The sequence below is a fragment of the Protopterus annectens genome, chromosome 7.part0 (assembly GCF_019279795.1).
Source record: "Protopterus annectens isolate FY-2018-M chromosome 7.part0, PAN1.0, whole genome shotgun sequence".
In the NCBI taxonomy this organism is placed as follows: domain Eukaryota; kingdom Metazoa; phylum Chordata; order Ceratodontiformes; family Protopteridae; genus Protopterus; species Protopterus annectens.
The window spans coordinates 866,900,743-866,918,178 of record NC_056739.1 but is presented as its reverse complement, the minus strand read 5'-3'; the positions used below and the strand labels follow the sequence as shown (position 1 = coordinate 866,918,178).

At 37.8% G+C, this 17,436-nt stretch overlaps 1 protein-coding gene across 15 annotated transcripts in view; it reads left to right on the top strand.

Moving 5' to 3' along the window:
* The window catches only part of CADPS (calcium dependent secretion activator), a 2,296,269-nt gene that overhangs the window by 1,938,438 nt on the left and 340,395 nt on the right, over positions 1 to 17,436 (top strand). For all 15 annotated transcript variants that reach the window (XM_044077436.1, XM_044077434.1, XM_044077437.1 and 12 more), the window contains one exon: positions 6,949 to 7,023. In XM_044077436.1, the coding sequence (XP_043933371.1) occupies positions 6,949 to 7,023 (75 nt within the window). The remainder of the gene's footprint in view (positions 1 to 6,948; positions 7,024 to 17,436) is intronic.

Sequence of the window (17,436 nt, the reverse complement as noted above, 5' to 3'; positions counted from 1 at the left end):
CTGACCTAAAGCCTGAGAGGCATCTGTATTTATCTTTACCACAGTAGCTTGGTAATCCTGACTCAGCACAGGAGATCATATGCTGGATCACCTTAGATTGATAATACCACTTGTAGACACTCTGATCTGTTAAGGAATGAGTCAAAACTGGACCTTTCTCATACAGGATGTTTATAGGGCCTTGCTCAGTTTAGTGCAGCAGATGGCCTTTTGATTTAAGAAATAATTCATAGTTTTGTATCCTTGTTTCAGTGGCCTGTGATCATTAGTAGACACTTTGCCAGACCTTTATTTGTAAGCAAACAACATGGTAGTACAGAAGAGCAGGGTTCATGTGTGGAAGTTTCTGTTTAGGACCACACCGAGATCTGCTTGGACATGGAGAGTGTAACAATGTATGTCTTAATTAAGACACTAAAGTAGTGGGTGATATCTATCCAGTTGAATATAATCTGTCCCCTTCTCATGTTCTTAGAACATATACATCAGACTTAGAAACAGCAATTTGTTTTGCATGCAAGACTGTTCAAGGAAGTTTAAGCACAAATCAGATCAAGCTGGATATCAACTTGTAGTAAGCTCTATTGGTAAAGACTGTTAAAGCTTTCTGAAATGTCTGTTTTCAGGTGTCTTGCAAGTAATGACAGACAACATAAAATGCGGCACAACATCTTATCAACTTTGTTGGTTGGTGATTCTGCTGTAGGATTTGTTGAGCCCAACTATGCCATTATTAGCTTTGCAGTTTGCCTAAGCAACTTTGTGCTTCTCAGTTATGAGCAACTTCTCCGCTTTAGGGTATTCACTATCTATCTAAGCAACTCTGTGCTTCTGAATTATAAGTAATGACTTCATTTTGCAGTCTTTTCTATTTACATGTTGGAAATGTAAGAGTTAGATCTCATGGAATATCATATCAGTGCTCTGTTTCCGAAGTTTTGGGCCACAAATTAAAAAAGCCCATTAATGCAAAGGAATGGATCATTGTTACACATTTCCCTCACTCCTAGTCCAGTCAGTGTTGCTCAAAGCAAGAAAAGAAGGGAGCATTTATTTTTGTTTTACAAGAAAAGCAACAAAACACTTAACTCTCATTACTTTTTATTGGCTAAGACAGCCTAGATACTCCATTCTATTGGATACAGCAAAACTATTTCTACATTATCTAATCAAAAGGGACCATCTAATACAGCAAGGAAGAAAGTTGCCATCTTGTCAGTTCTGTTTTGTCTTGAAGGTGGAGAAAATTGGTTCTTACTTAAAGGTGGTATTATTTTGGATTGCAGAATTCCACCAGAAGATAGGAACAGTACTATTGGAAGAGCTTACTGTCTGAATTTATAGAAAAGGCATGCAGTCACTTAAGGCAAAACTCACTAGTATTGCTGACTGCATCATCTATTCACTTATTTTATTTTATCATCATCTTTTAAATTGTATTGCTCTGCTTGTCTTCTTTTGTACACTTACCTAGATTCCTTCCTACATTTAGAATGTTTCTGAAGGGAATTTGTAGTCATTCTACAAAGCCAATTCTCCCCTCACAGAAACATAACTTTTCTTTTTGGAAGTAATGATGAAGTCTCTATTTCTAAGATTACTTGACTTATCTTTCAGGCAGGACTATTTTTATCTAATCAATGACTTCAGTTAAGGCAGTTTAAGAGTTACAGTAATATATATGCTCCCTGACTTGCTTCTTTTTTCATAAGGACAAGAAAGCTATTTCTGTCAGTATTCCTTTATATCCAAGGTAATGTCTAGCCTATCATGAATTAATAGATCTAGTTTATTTCTTTTTACCGTCATCCTCAAAATCCAGATGAGTCCATGTTACACTTTATGGACCTAAGGAGGCAAATATTTGTATTTGATTAAAGAATTTTAAAATATGAGATAAAGCTTCCTTTGTTTTGATCCTGACAAACCAAGAAATCCAACTGGAAAACAAACCTGTTAAAGTTAGATTGCTTGAAACATCATACTTTGATATGACTTACGGTGCAATTTCTTTGCTCCAGGGACATTCATAATATGCTCTAATAGAAGTACTTCCTCCTCTTTGGTCTTCTTTGTAGAAATGCTAGTAGCAACTATTTGCAAGTTATTGACCTAGTCTTTAATACACATTTTTCTCCAAACACAACAACTCGGATTGCACATCCAAATTAAGATGAGGTTCTGCTACAGTATTTGTTCAAAGCATATTTGATAAGGTCTGTTGCTGGCCTTTGGATTCATAAGCTATTCTACCTAGTGTTTTATTACCAAACTATGAAGATAGGAATTCAGAAAATAAGCATTACTGTACAAAATACACCTCAGTAGCTTAGCTAATTAAGACATTATTATCCTCACAGTTTAGGATCTCACCCTCGCATCCTTCATAATTTGTTTTTTCCTCTTCTTCCCCTATATATTACCAGTCCTAATGCATTTCTGGAATTTGGATGATTCCTGGCTGTGGAATGTTTGATCAAATAACCTATTTATCCAGAATCAGCCTACTGCACAGATAAGATCCCTTAGTGTCTAGAACTCTAAAAATGTCTGTAACAGTTACCATGTAACATAATTAGTTCTAACTATTGGCAGAGAGCTGCTGTAACAACTGATATTTTGTCATGTTTGTGTAATGTAAATCTCAGAGAGTGGCATCTTCTCTATTAACAGGAAACTGTCTAGGCGCATGGTGGAAACTGACTGCCAAAGAATACCTTTTTTTGTGGAAATAACCACTTGTGTGTAGATATGTAATCAAGAATGCATTGATTGTTAACTTTTTACTTTAAGTTCCTCACACAGCTGCACTTCTGTTCAGGTTTTTTTTCAGTTGCTGTTGTTGATAAATGATGAAACGTGGTATTATCTTAAAAGGGGAAAAATCAAAACTATGCTGAGTAAAACATTTCTTACTGAAATGGTTTTATTAACTCTGTTTTTCAATTAGTACAGTTTAATGAGCATCAGGGTTATATATATTTTTTAATATACCATCCTAATTAGCATAGCCGGTTGAGAGATAAAATGTTAAGTTGTTCCAATGGTTGCCTAATTATGTGATGAGTGAATGTTAGAAACATGCTCTCATGTTGTTGGGAGGGTGGCCTAATGGTTAATGTGTTTGCCTTGCAAACAGAAAGTGCACAGTTTGAGTCTCACAAGGGATAATTGGCTAGGCTGGAAATGGCTCGCAAGGGCAGTTAGTCTAGTACTAACCTATGAACAGAGCATGTGCACATCTTTCTTTTTTTTCACATTAAGCTTATGTATATTGTGCAGTGACTATGCATACATTCTGTTTATTTCTTCCAGCTTGATATCTCTTTAATTACTACTTATCAGCTAAAACATACAAAAATTATATCACTGTTGATTTTCTTCAACATATAGCATCAATGTCTAAGGATTCTAAAAGAAAGCCATTTATCTGTCAACATAACATTTTCCCTTTTTTTCTATATGTGCAACTTTCTACATGGTAAAGTATATTCCTTCCCTTCTGTGCCTCACTTTTACTTTATTTTATGTCATTTTCCTGTTACTTTTCTTCTGCTGCATCCATTTACTTTTGTTTTAAATTTCTGTTTGCCATCATCTCAAAGTTTATGAAAAAGTGGGTAAGTGTGTCCATCACAAAACTGTATTGCTTCATTCCCTTCACTATAGTCACCGTTTAGAAAAGATTCCTTTTCCTGGTAACAAATAATGCACTTTGCATTATTTTGTTACAAGTAGTGCTTTAATAGAATTTTAACAGGTGATGTCTGCATTATATAGACAGTTTGTTCTGTTGCATTTTTTTTTTTTAATAAATAGAACCTAGTTAATATTTTAGGGCATTCACACAATTACTGTAGAAGTGACTAGGTACCATCAAGCTTGGTACAAGGGCTTATTCACTTCAGTGTGTTTTCATGTGGTTATTCATAAGTCCTGGATATAAAGGCACATTTCAAGCATGGTGATCCCAGAGAATGTAATAGTATGAAAATTAGAGTTTCAAAAGAACATTGTGCAAGTATATTTCAAGGGTGCAGCAAGTAGGACAAATAAAACAAAATGTGGAGTTACTGATTTTGGTCATGTTGTCCCAAGGCAAAAGCATACAAGGCAGATTTCCTTTGCCAAATATATGTAATTATCATTCATTAAGGTATAGCAGTTTTCAACAACAGCAAGCAAAGACTAGGGAGGTCTAAGAATAGAAGCAGAGTTAAACATTAGTAAAGTGTAACAGTTCTTATCTCCTGAAGAGCAGCCAGCTACACCTCTGAGGCAAGGTGATGAAAGGTATGGTTATAACTGAATGGCATCTCTAGATTCATAAAAGGAATGGGCAGTCAATGGTAATTACTGCAAGGAACAAGTGATGCAGTTGTTAAGAATATTGGATGATACTGCCGACTCAGCATTAAGTAGGAAATGTTACACTGGGAGTGTAGTAGCAGCTCACTGATTGGCTCATAATAATGCTTTCTGTCGAGGAACTGCAGAGTGACAGCAATGACATTTAGCTAGTTTACTGTCATGCATGGTAGCGTTGTTGCCTCACAGCAAGAGGTTCTCCCGTTCGATGCTTGGCTGGAGTGCAGGGAGTGCCTTCTGTGTGGAGTCTGCATGTCCTCCTCGTGGTTGGGTGGGTGTTCGAAAGACATGCGTAAATGGGCGTGCCTTCACTGAAGGTTGAACATTGAGCTGGCACCTTGGCGTTCGTGAAAATCTACTGCCAATCATTAGCAGACCGGAGTTCTGTTGTGGCAACCCCTAACCGGGAAAAGCCGAAAAGACAAACAACAACTGCTGTGCATAAAGTCATGAAGAAGTAGGAGTAATTTAATAGCATTTATTATCTATACTTTTATGTATTTAATTAGAGTTTTATAATAATTGATGCTTTCTATACGGTATAGTTTCTGTAATACTATTTGTAATTGGGTCTGGTACCCGCTTAAGAACTAAGGGATGAAATCACTTAACTACTGGGTGTTATGTAGGTTTCATTCATTTATTTTGTTTTTCATCAGTTGTTGAATTAAAGCTCTACATGTTTTTTATAACTACTATTGGCTGCCTTTGATTTCTGGCTTTCCTGGTGGTCGAGGTTGCACAGTATTTGGTTATATTGTACTTTACTTTGTGCAGAATCTGCCTCATGGTTTGGGGTTAATAGAAAAGGGGATTGCTACCCCCATTACTGACATTATTACATAATATGTACTTTATGGATATTGTTGCGTGGGGATTTACTTACATCAGGAAGTATAAGAGACTTGGTATATGCTGTAATCACTCCTCCCACTATGCATAGTCTAGGGAGTGTAGTAATCCCTAAAGGGCAACCCAAAATAATGTGTAAAAGTGCAACTCTTGTACCTCAAAGGGTGGTATCGGGTGTGATGATAAATCAGTGACAAAGATGCGAGCAAAGGCATTACAGTGCAAAACAGAATAGCTGCTGTAGAAGTCAGTGAACACCCAAAGGTGTGTCCATCCATGAAAATCACAGAGGTGAATTTAAAATGGCCTTCCATGAAACTCAGGGAGGGGAATTTAAAAGGAATATGATAAATCCCTCTGCAGTGGCATGTACTTCACTCTCTACAGGGTTGTTACACATAAAACAGAGTAGTACTTTAAAAGTGAAGAGTATGAACACATTAGAATGTTTATATAAAGGCAGGAAGGCTAAGGAGGTAAAGAATGCAAGAAAAGGAGGACAACATGGTTAGACTAAAAAATAGTATTTTTCCATTAAATCATATTTGACCATCTATTTAATATTTCAGTAGTAAGTTATTCAGTAACTGTATTATTCAGCTAGACTGACAATACCAGTATATGCACAGAGTCAAAGATAATAACTGACAGGCGACATGAAAGCAACTAATAACACACTCATTGAGTGTTAAACAGACATGTTATATGTGAATGAAAGAAGATATGTATATGAGTGAATGTACTAATAGTTTGAATATTTATAAGGATTTACAATTAGAATACAAGAGCAAGCATTTCTAGTAAAGGTAATTTGAGGCACCCTATCTGCATGGAATAGGCACAGATTTATACGTCAATATGTGTAACCTAGTCAGCACTGCATTCCACATTCATATCAGGACAAAGACAGCAGCAGTTTGATGGAGAACTTAGATTTAGAGGTCTGCTCCCCTTTTTACTCTGCCCTTCTTTAGCTCTTGCCCTGTGCAGGATTATGCAAACCAGTTAATAGTTCTGATGTCACTAATTTAGTAAAGAAAATTTCATCTAACTGACTGAGACAAATAGTCTGTTGCTAGAATGAGAATACGCCCACAGCAACTTTAATGATTCTTACTGAGAAGTAGTGATGTAATTAATGAGTTGTTATACTGCATCCTACTACGAAGCTTTATTGAAACTACACTTTAGTTAACAACTTCTTAACATTTATTGTGTTCCTTACTAGTTGTATACCCAGGCCACTAGTTATTTTTAACATGTGCATTGAAAGGTTATTCATGAACAATAAAGAAATTATGGGTTAATCTCTATATAGTTTAATGCAATAGCATAAATCAATTTTGTGTGTTAACAAGGTATTTATTTAGTGCTTTCCTATTTTAAATGTTTCTAGCATGACACACTGTAAGTGTTTTATGACCATATTCCCTCCTTCATTATTATTTGTTACAGTTCTTAATCCTAGTGTTTTATTTATTTATTTGTTTATTTTGTAAATCAATCTTGCTTGTGTATACCATGAAATGATTAATTCAGACATTCTGTTAATAAAAAAAATTCAGAAGCTTTTAGAAGAATCATATTTTGAAAATCTGTTTTTCTTGTTTGTGTAATTAAACTAAGACTAAAAAGTGAAAGCAAGTAACAGCTTTAATAGTTGTAGAAGAAAATTCTATTTTATTTCCTAGAGGCTATTTATTCATTAAACTGTATTTACATTTTCAGCATCAGTATCATTCTAAAATAGATGAACTGATTGAAGAAACTGTAAAAGAAATGATAACACTTCTAGTAGCAAAGGTAAGTTTACTTCTTATGTTCATAAATATGTTTATTATAATGTTCAGTCATATAATTTTTCTGCCATGCTTACCATAAAAATTAGGTGAATAAGTTACTTTCATCATGCATTCATCATAATTATCACTCTTAGGTTCTGTTTTATTTTGTTTTCCAGATATTCTTCTTAAGCTGTCCAGATCCTCTCAAAATTTTAAAGTTATTACTATTGTTTGAATTTAGTCAGAATATATATATATATATATATATATATATGTGTGTGTGTGTGTGTGTGTGTGTGTGTGTGTGTGTGTGTGTGTGTGTGTGTGTGTGTGTGTGTGTGTATATATATATATATATATATATATATATATATATATATAGACACACACATGAATATATTTAATTGAAAAGTGAAAAAGCCAGTGCAGCTGACCAAAATGCAGCTGTTCAAAATTAAAAAAAAAAAAAAAAAAAAAAACATTGCATAACAGCAGGGATTTTCAGCACTGTAGGGTTATCGCAGAGTTGTTGTATATGTAATTAGCAGAGGGTGTGGGTGCACACAAAAAGCTTTTTTTTTTTTTGATATTTTGTGAAGCAAACTTTTATGTTTGATTATTTTATGTTTGATTAGTTGAGGGTCAACTGACATATATAGATGGGTCTACTTTACATGATCGAACTTTCAAATGTTCAACTTTCATATGGCCGAGACCATATGATCGACATTTAAAAGTTCGAACATGTTAAAAAAAAATAAAAGAAACAAAAAAAATAAACTACACGTTCCTAGCAGGGCAAGCCCCCCTGCACCCCCTACAGCCCATGCTATTTAAATATACCAACTCCGAGATCGCACTACATTGCAGAAAAGGGAAATCCGTGCTGTATGGAGATCTCCATTCAGACCGTTTGAACTTTTAAAAGTTCAATCATATGGTCTCAGCCATATGAAAATCGATCTTTTAAAAGTTCGATGATCTGAAGGGGAGCCATATAGATATATATCTGTATGTGTGTATTTATATAACACACAGATACACACAAATACATACAAACGTGTGTATATACATGCACATACAGATATACATTTCCCACTTGCCAATAAGGGACAATACCCTCATTTTCTTACTTGACTTAAATGTGTTTTACATGACTCACAGATGTACAGTAACACAGCAAGACTACTAAACAAGTTCATTATTTTAAATTGTCTTACTTTACAGTTTAATTGCTTTAAATATATGCTTTAAACTTCTTACAAATTTGCATATGCGTCCCAAGTGGACAAGATTGCTTAACAGACCAAATGTAATCTGATCTGTACATAGACTCTGCGATATTAGCAGTGCAACTTTAATAAGAAAAATACTATTTCCCTGACTTTTGCCAACAGTCATCATAACATTTTATACTGAAAGTTTACAAAAAAGTGGCTATTTCTAAAATTGACTGTAACACTTTTAAATCATTTTTGAAGCAGGACATTATCTCATGCATCCCCCAACATGGAGGTCTGTGTTCCCTATACCCCTGATACTCACAAATACTAACTCTAAGGTCACTGTATCTCAGGGTGGGGAGAATATTTCAAGATACCTTAACCTCTGATTTAATATATCTTTATCCACATTTGCACTTTCATTTGCAGCCGTCAGAAAGTCAACAGGGACTCTTGACACTGACCCGTCTAAGGTATTTGATGTTGTCCAATAATTTCCTCTAAACTACTGTCAGTACTGTGTTTCATTCAAAATAAGTAAAACAGCTTCCTTTTCATAGATTCATAGGTATACTGGACAAGCTAGTTTAAGCCTAGCCAATTCCCATGTTTGTGCTGGAATTAACCTACCCCGTGTGGTTAGAGGAGGTACTGCTCTGCCCTTGGGTTTCTTAACTACAATTCAAATATGCGGATATTAGTCGACAATCAGGTCTTTCCTTGTTGCGGCTTATGTCTTTCTGAACTGCAAAATACCACATCGTAGAAAGAAAAGCTTCTTACCACAATCCTTAATGCTACTGGTGGGGATCTTTCTGAATCCCCAGGATAATGCATAACAAGAGGAAAACACTCCTTATCATATTTAATAAGTCTCCCACTCCTAACATAAAAAGGACCTAATCTTGTCTGACACAAATCTTAAGCCCACTACTAAAAAGTGCAAGACTTGTCCTGTACTCATGATTGTCACCTTCACCAAACATAAACACAATGCCACCTTTTGCTCTTGCAGGAAATTCAGCTGTAACATTAAACCCTACTCTGAACTGAAATCTAATGGTACCACATATGCTCATCCTAAAGCCATCACCAGCAACCTGAGAAATTCTGCTTCAGTTTTTTCTTAGCCCATCATCCTGCTGTCTCCCCAGTTGCCGCCAAACTACCACTCCTCCCAAAATCACCCTAGAGCAGGACATTCCACATGGGCTAAAACTAAGTTCTCAAGCATCACGGATTGTGATAATATCACTTTATTTATCCTGGTTAATAGAAAATATGGCTTAACCCCTTTTTAACCTACAAAGTCTATACTGTTTACATTGCATATGTTTAAAGAGCTGCTTTAGGGGTGCCTCTACATTAGGAAAGACCCATCACACATCCTGACAATTATAAACCCATAAGTATCACCAGTGTCATCTGTAAGGTCATGTAATGCTACATCATTATAGAACATTTAAATATTTAAATTGGTGACATATAGTCCCCTGATCCACCTCAGTTTGGCTTTGTGAAGCCTGTGTACTCAGTTTGTTGATTTCTATGAAAGGGTTATTAAGGCTCTAGAAAGGGAATGTTTGTCCACTCTATCTTTCCAGATCTGGCTAAAGCTTTTGACACTGTGTCCCATATAGGTATTATTGTCACTCAACTAAACATAAACCCATGCACTACCCCTTGGATAGCCAAGTGGATCAGTGCTAGAATGCTTACAATAAGCATCAAAGGTAGCTTCTCCATACAAAAAAGCTACAAGTGGTGACCTTCAGGGCACAGTCTTGAGCCCTCAATTTTTTGGCATCTACTTGTCAAAAGTGAAAGTAGAAGTCAAAGGGCCATGGCTAACCAAGTTTGCAGATAGCTGCAAACTGGATGCTATTGTGACTCTCCCAAATACTCATACAGCAACCAGGTTTGGACCTCATCAATGCCTGGTGCAATAGCCATAGCCGGCCTTAGGCATAGGCCAACTAAGCGGTCGCCTAGGGCGCTGTTCTAGTAGGGGTGCTTTTCCTGTATTTATTTGGTGTAGGTAGACCAGAATGGGGGCACCGGGTGGTGTGATGGGGGTGCCGTGGAGCCCTTTTGCCTAGGGCACAAGTTGACCTAAGGCCACTCCTGGGAATAGCCATCGGGTCAGATTCAGTGCCAAAAGATGTAGTGTGGTATAATGTATGAAGCAGGAGTTCATGTCATACACATAAAGGATGTCTTAGGAAAATGATACAGTCATTATAGATTGAGGGAATGTTGTCAGTAATGAGCTTTCCTGTCATCATGTATCAGTCACAGTTAATAAATCATTCTGCCTTTCTCAGTTAATTTCCACGGGCATAAGAAATCATTCTGCCTTTCTTAATTAATTTCCAATGACATCTCTACCAAGTTCCTTTTTATACACTTCCCCACTAGGCTTATCACTGAAAACAATACCTTCCTCTCCATATACCTCTCCAAACACATGATCCAAATTGAGTGACCCCAACGTTTACCAAGAAAGTTACTGAAATAAGCTCCCTAATCTATCCAGAGAAATTTGTACAGGTTCCTACTTGGCAATCTCTGATTGACCTTCCATGTTATTAGTTACCCCATTCTATTAGACCTCCTTTGTCTTCATAAAACTAGAAGTACTGTGAATACCCACACCAAAGATCTTAACCTGCATTATCACATAAGTATGACCTCTTTGCACAATAGAAGTTTAACTCAAAGCACCCCCTACCTATGGATCAGAGCTGCTGCATGTTTTAACAAAGTGACTTTTAAATGAGATTTAAGCATCCCCACAGCACTGTTTGTGAGGGAAGAGGTAATGTTTTTCATCTGATGCTCTACATCATTTAACAAATTGTATCTGGCTATACAGTTGGAGGTGGACTGGCATACTCCATGAGCTGTGCTTATCCAGTAAGACTAATTAATGAGGTATCTGTCCGATACTTTAAGGAAATCTAGCACCTGTGAGCTGTGCTTTTCTGTGTTTTTGTTATAATGACTGTTCTTACCTTTCTGAAGACCTTTTCTATCCCATGTCCTAAACAGAAGACGTTAGGCATGCACAGTTAGTGCACAGTATTCAGTGTAGTTGGACATTTCTTTGGTGACCAGCTTTTTTGCAATAATTATGAGAGTCATAATGATAGTGATAGGTAAATAAGAAGCTACTCTTCCTTGTGCACTTCTCTTATGGGTAGGTATTGCTGTGATCTCTTTCCAGACTTTGGGGACTAGAACCTCAGTGATTGATCTGGAAGGTATCATTTAATGAATGAATGTGTGACCCTTTCCCCACAGTTATGTGAGCAAGACATTAGTAAATTAAATAACTAATCCTGCAAGTTAGTGCTGAGGATTAAAGCTATGAGCTGTTAACAAGCTACTTCCTGTGGTACAAGGTTTGATTCCCTCTGCCTCAATTTGCTTCCCATCTAACATTGTGCAATCCAGTAAACCAGGGAGTGCTTTAGGGAAATTTGGGAAATTGGGCTAAGCTCTACAATGGTCTCCTGGATTGCTTGCCTATTAACTATCTATGAACCTGTAAATGGTGGGGCAGGAGGGGAGGCTTATCCCCAGCAAAAAAAAGAAATAAAAAAGATGTGCAGTTTTCTGATGTTTGATATGTTTGTACTATGATCAAGATTTGTAGCTTTCTTTCTCAAAGTGCATGTTCAGTGTGTTTTACCTTTAGGTTTACAGTGTTTATGGATTTATAATGTTTATTTTCATTGTTTTGCTGTAAATTTGTTAAGACGTGAAGGGAAATAGACCCTCGGAGAACATATTTATTTTAGATTTGTATCAAAATGCTGTTTATTCTCACTGAGGAAATATACTTTTGTCTTAAAGTCCAATAGTATTTTTTTCACTTTGTGTCAGAAAATAAATTATATATCCATTCAGATATGCTTATCTGTATATTTTTTATCAGCCCAGATTTTTTAAAAACAAAGTATATCTGGTTTATAAAACGGTATAACCTGCATTACCTGAACCTTTATTTGTAGTATTCTGTCCAGTCAAGTTAATGATTTTAGACTTACCAGAGACTTGTGAGGGGTAAGATTGGAGATGTCAGTAGGGGTTCTTGGGGTAAAGCTAGAGACCATAGCTTACAAAGTATGCCTTCAGATTAGTTTAAGGCATTTCAGATTTTAAGATGCTATCAGCAACAGCAGCAGATTTAGAAACTTTAATAAGTGTCCTTAATCTTATTGAAGAATGACATAGGTTAGGGGCATTTTCTTAACAGTCACAAGGGCACTGACTTATACATTTTTAAAAACTGGAATTCTGTTTTTGTTATCTGAAATTCCAGAAATTGTATAAGTGATTTGTTAAGGGTAATTTCTGTTCTTTACTGTGATTCATTAATAACTTTTGGTGCATGTATAAAAAAGCAAAATTAAATATATATTTTAGGAATGAACCACTGAAGAAAGCAAGGTGACATTTTTACAGCTGTATAGAAGTAATACGCATTGTGGCATGTATTCTGACATAATATCATGCTTTTTCTTGTACTCAGTTCAAATTCCAGACTTTTTTTGTATTTTTTTCAGAAAAATTTAAAACATGTCTCTGGACTTGAGAACAGTATGCATGTTGGGAGATGATTTGTGTAAAACAATGTGCCTCTTTTAATGGTCAACTGCAAAAGGTCAGTTTGGAAGAATTCACTTAGTGAAACCCAGCTAGAGATTTAGGCAGAAGGGTAACTAGGGTGAGGTGAAGGGGGCAGTCCTGCCAGGTGCAAGACGTTGAGGGGTATGATTGTGTGCACAGAGAACACCTTTTTGTTGTTTTTTTTCTTCTCACATTGGTAGGACTCAATCTGAAATGGGACCTTTTTCCTGACATTGATAGGACATGAGGGCATGACAGAGATAAGCGCATCAGTCAGATTTGGAACCGCAGAGGAGAAGGGACCTTTCTTTTTGCTCCTCAACTTAGTGTTGAGGGGTGACAAATCATTGGAAGAGCAGGCTTTGCCTCTGAAATTAGATATAGTTCAGGGATAACTGGCCTGGAGGCATTTACTTTGGAGGACAAGAAGTAGATGGTACCACATCACTGTCAGGAATGCTTGTGTCCATAGGAGGAATCATGTCACTAAGACAGAGTCATTTTTATTGAAAGAAAATTTTCCCTAGGAAAAAAAAATTAAAACTTCAGAAGGAAGTTTCAGTGGGCAACCCCCCCCCCCCCAAACATATATATACCTAGTATGAGGCTTCACAGCAAAGAAGAAAACAAAAGACTTCAGTGTTGCTGAAAGTTGTTTTGGCAGTTTTACTTCAGTCTATTTGCATTCATAAAAATGGCTGTAGATAAAGTGACAGGTTTCCACATAGGACTGGGATGGAACACAGTACTAGAGGAGGAAGTACTTTAGAAAAAGAAGGTGAATGATCAAGAGATGGGCAAATTAATATGAGTAAGAAAACTGAAAGAAAAGAGCGAGAACATTTTTCAGATGGTCTTTGGTAAGACAGACATCATGAGATTATTAACAATATGTAGTCTGTCAGAATACAGTCTGGACATGAAAGATCGAAACAGAGTCATAAAATTAGCCAGCCTATATGTACTCATCTAGTCTGTCAGATACTTTACCTGATGGATAATCAGCTCTTCTGTATTAACAAACATCACGCTCCTTCCCAAACCCTAATGATGATTCATGTCTATCCCATCATGCATCTGCCAATTCCAGTACTGTTCCCGATTTTGTAAGATCATTATGAAGGCCTTTCCACATACCTACAACCGTCTTATAGAGGATTTTTTCCTCCTAAAACTGCTGAACCACGCTTCCTTTATATTTAAATTATAACCCCTTTTTTCTTGTATCTCTGCCCTGATAAATGCTGCTTTCTTGGGCTTTCTTAATTCCTTTCGGTTACTTAAATGTTTAATCAAATTATCCCTATCTCTTTCTCTCCTTTCTTTCTTTTAGGACACACATTTTAGGTTTTCTTTTGGACAGCCTCCCATTTCTGTTGCCCTTCCTGGTAGTCTCCTTTCTGCCTGTAATTTTGCAGGGTTAGAATCTCAGGAATCCCATACTGTCCTCTGCCTTTGGTCTGTCCAGCTGACTGTATGCAAGAAAGTATTTTTACCATGTTTTATAGGTAATGTCTCCTTCTCTGAATGTCTAGGACTATTGCCTTATCACGATCATCTACTGTGTATAATCTGATGTAATTATGACAAAACCCCTTTCTGTTTTTGCTGTTGCTACTATCTAACCTCTGATCATTATTATTACCATGAGTTCTTATTAACCTTGTTCATTATTCTTTGCTTATTTGCATTGAATCTGAGTTGTTGGAGCTATGGCCATTCCTTTAACTGTGTAAAGTACCTCCTCAGTTTCCCCCCAGTGGTAGATAATTGCAACATCTGCAGGAGGAACACTTTTCCCTCTAGTCTGTGCAGTGCTCTCTAGAAAGACATTGAAATGGAACAGTATCAGAAGTCCACACTGCTGCACAGCAGGACACCATTATTCAGGGGTGTCATTCGCTGGGAGCAATCTTATAGGTTCATATGTTCATAGGTTTGTACTAGTCTATCAGCCATAGGACCTATACAAGCCTAGCCATAACAATTCCCTGGCTATTTCTTGCCACACTATTTACTTACCTGGACCCCTGTCTAGCAGGGTGACTGACATGATCCCCGGGGTGAATTTCCTTTCTCCCATCCAATCGGCAAGGTTCCTTTTGAAGAGGGCCAAAGAGGTGCTCTGCTTGACATGTATGGCCAGTCTATTCCAGAGTCTGGGGAGCCTCTGGGTCAGGAACCTATCCCTCCAGCATATTTTGTTTATTGTGATGACAAGGTTTAGATCCCTGGACTGTGTCGCTCTGAGGGATTGGGATTTTTTTTAAGTGTAGCATGTCCAACAGCTCTGGGTTTGACATGGCCTTGTATGTTAAGCAGAGATTGCCTCTGAGTAGACGATATGCGACAGAGTATAGCTGGAGTTTTTTAAGGTGGTCAGTGTAGGGCATCTGCTTTAGGCCTGTGATTCTTTTAGTGAGGTATTTCTGCGGCCTTTCCAGTTGTTGCAGATGTCTTTAGAGGTACATACCAAACGGGGCATTGTATTCTATAATGGGTCTAATGAGGGATGAGTAAAGTGGGACAATGACCTCCTTTTTTCTGGATGAAAAGCCCTTAGTGATGAGGTGTGCAACACAGAAGGATTTCCCGACTGTTGTAGAGATGTGGTTATAGAAAGTGAGACCACTGTCCACCTGTGTCCCTAAGTCTCTTATCACATTTTCGGTGTTTAGTGTACTGCCATCTATGTGGTAATTCATGGGTACATGTTTTTTCCCAAATGGGATAACTATACATTTCTTGGCATTGAGCTTGAGCCCATGGCTCTGGCACCAAGCATCTGTTTCTGTAAGGCCTTTTTGTAGAGTATCCACATCATTTGGGGATTCAATAATGGCTCCCAGTTTGCAGTCATCTATGAACTTTGTTAGCCAGAGTCCCTTAGTGTTGGCCTGTACTTCAGAGAAGTAGATGCCAAGCAAGAGCAGTCCCAGGACTGAACCCTGAGGTATTCCACTTGTCACGTGTCTAGAGCGGGATTTGGAGTCGGCTACTTTTACAGTGTGGGTTCTGTCAGTAAGCCAGTTGGCAACCCATCGAGTGATGTAGGGATTAATGCCCAGCTTAGCAAGTCTATCTATGATTCCAGAGTGGGGGATAGTATCAAAGGCCTTGGTGAGGCCCAGATAGGCTGCGTGGACAGCTTTACCCTCATCCATGGCTCTGGAGACTGATTCAAAGAAGTCAATCAGGTTCAGGAGGCAAGATCAGCCCTTCATGAACCCAAACTGGGTGGGGTCCAGTGATTGAAGGTTGCCAATGTCTTTTTTTATAAGTTCAATGATATTACGTTCCATGGCCTTGCAGATCAGGCTCTTCAGACTGCTGGGGCAGTAGTTCCTGGGATGCAATGTGGATACCCTCTTGTGGAGAGGGATAACTGTAGCTGTGCGCCTCTCAGTGGGCACAAAGCCTGAGGTGAGGCTATGGTTAAACATGACACTTAGGCGAGGTGAAAGTTCACTTTGTAGTTCATGTAGTACACAACCCGGGATGTCATCTGGTCCCATGGATGCTGTATTTTAGCTTTGGAGAGTGGGTTTTTTACCTGTGTGGCTGCTATTACCAGAATTTGGCAATCATCTGATATTGAGATGGGCCGTTTAGAGGGTGAGAGGGGGTGAAGTTGGCACTGAATTGATCTTCCAGAATATTGGCAATATCCTTGGGATCAGTATATTTAATGCCATTCTGTTGTAGCTCAGAGCAGACCTGAGCATTGCCATTTAGATTCTTGACATAGTTATAGAATGCCTTGTGGTTGTCTTTGGAATCTTTGGCAATTTTATTTTCGTAACTAGTTTTGGAGGATTTTATGGGGGATCTCAGCTTCTTACTGAAGCTGCTAAGGGAGTTTTTTGCATCCTGGGATTTTCCTCTTTTCTGCAACAGTTTCTTTTGTTGTAAAGTTTGTTTATGGCAGGAGAGCGCCAGATTGGCTTCCTTTTTTGGGGGGAGAGCATCTTGGTTCTATTTGGGATGGCACTATTCATGCATGAGTGGATGTGCTCATACAGTGCCTTAGTGTAGGATTCAGCAGTCAAACTTTCAGTTCCCGTCTGCATGGGTGTCATGAAGTTTGTCACTTCTGACTTGAGTACATGAAGTTGGCTTTGGAGAAGTTTTTTTATGGAGGTTTCCTTACTTGGGGTGGGGGTGGGATGTGGATGTTAAGGGTGATTAGCTTATGGTAAGACCTGACCAATGAGAGGGTGACCAAAGGTGTGGAGCATTGATTTCCCATGTTGGTAATGACCAGGTCTGGGATACTGGAGCCCCTGGTGGGTCTATGGATATGTAATTGTTTTATGAAAACAAACATCTTAGAAGGAAAATGTTTTTGTATTATTTCTGAAGATTGCAAAATTATTGTTCTTAAATGTTTTTGTAATACTTTCAAACTTTCTTCCCTGGGTCTCCACTGAAAATGGGCACCTACCCAGTCAGACTTTCCCAGCAGTCCACTGTCATAAGATCATAGAACGTTACTAGGCTATTAGCCCTGAGGCCAGTTCAAGCCTAGCCAAGAATTTAGCCCTTGTTCCAACATGTCAGCACCCTATGCCAGT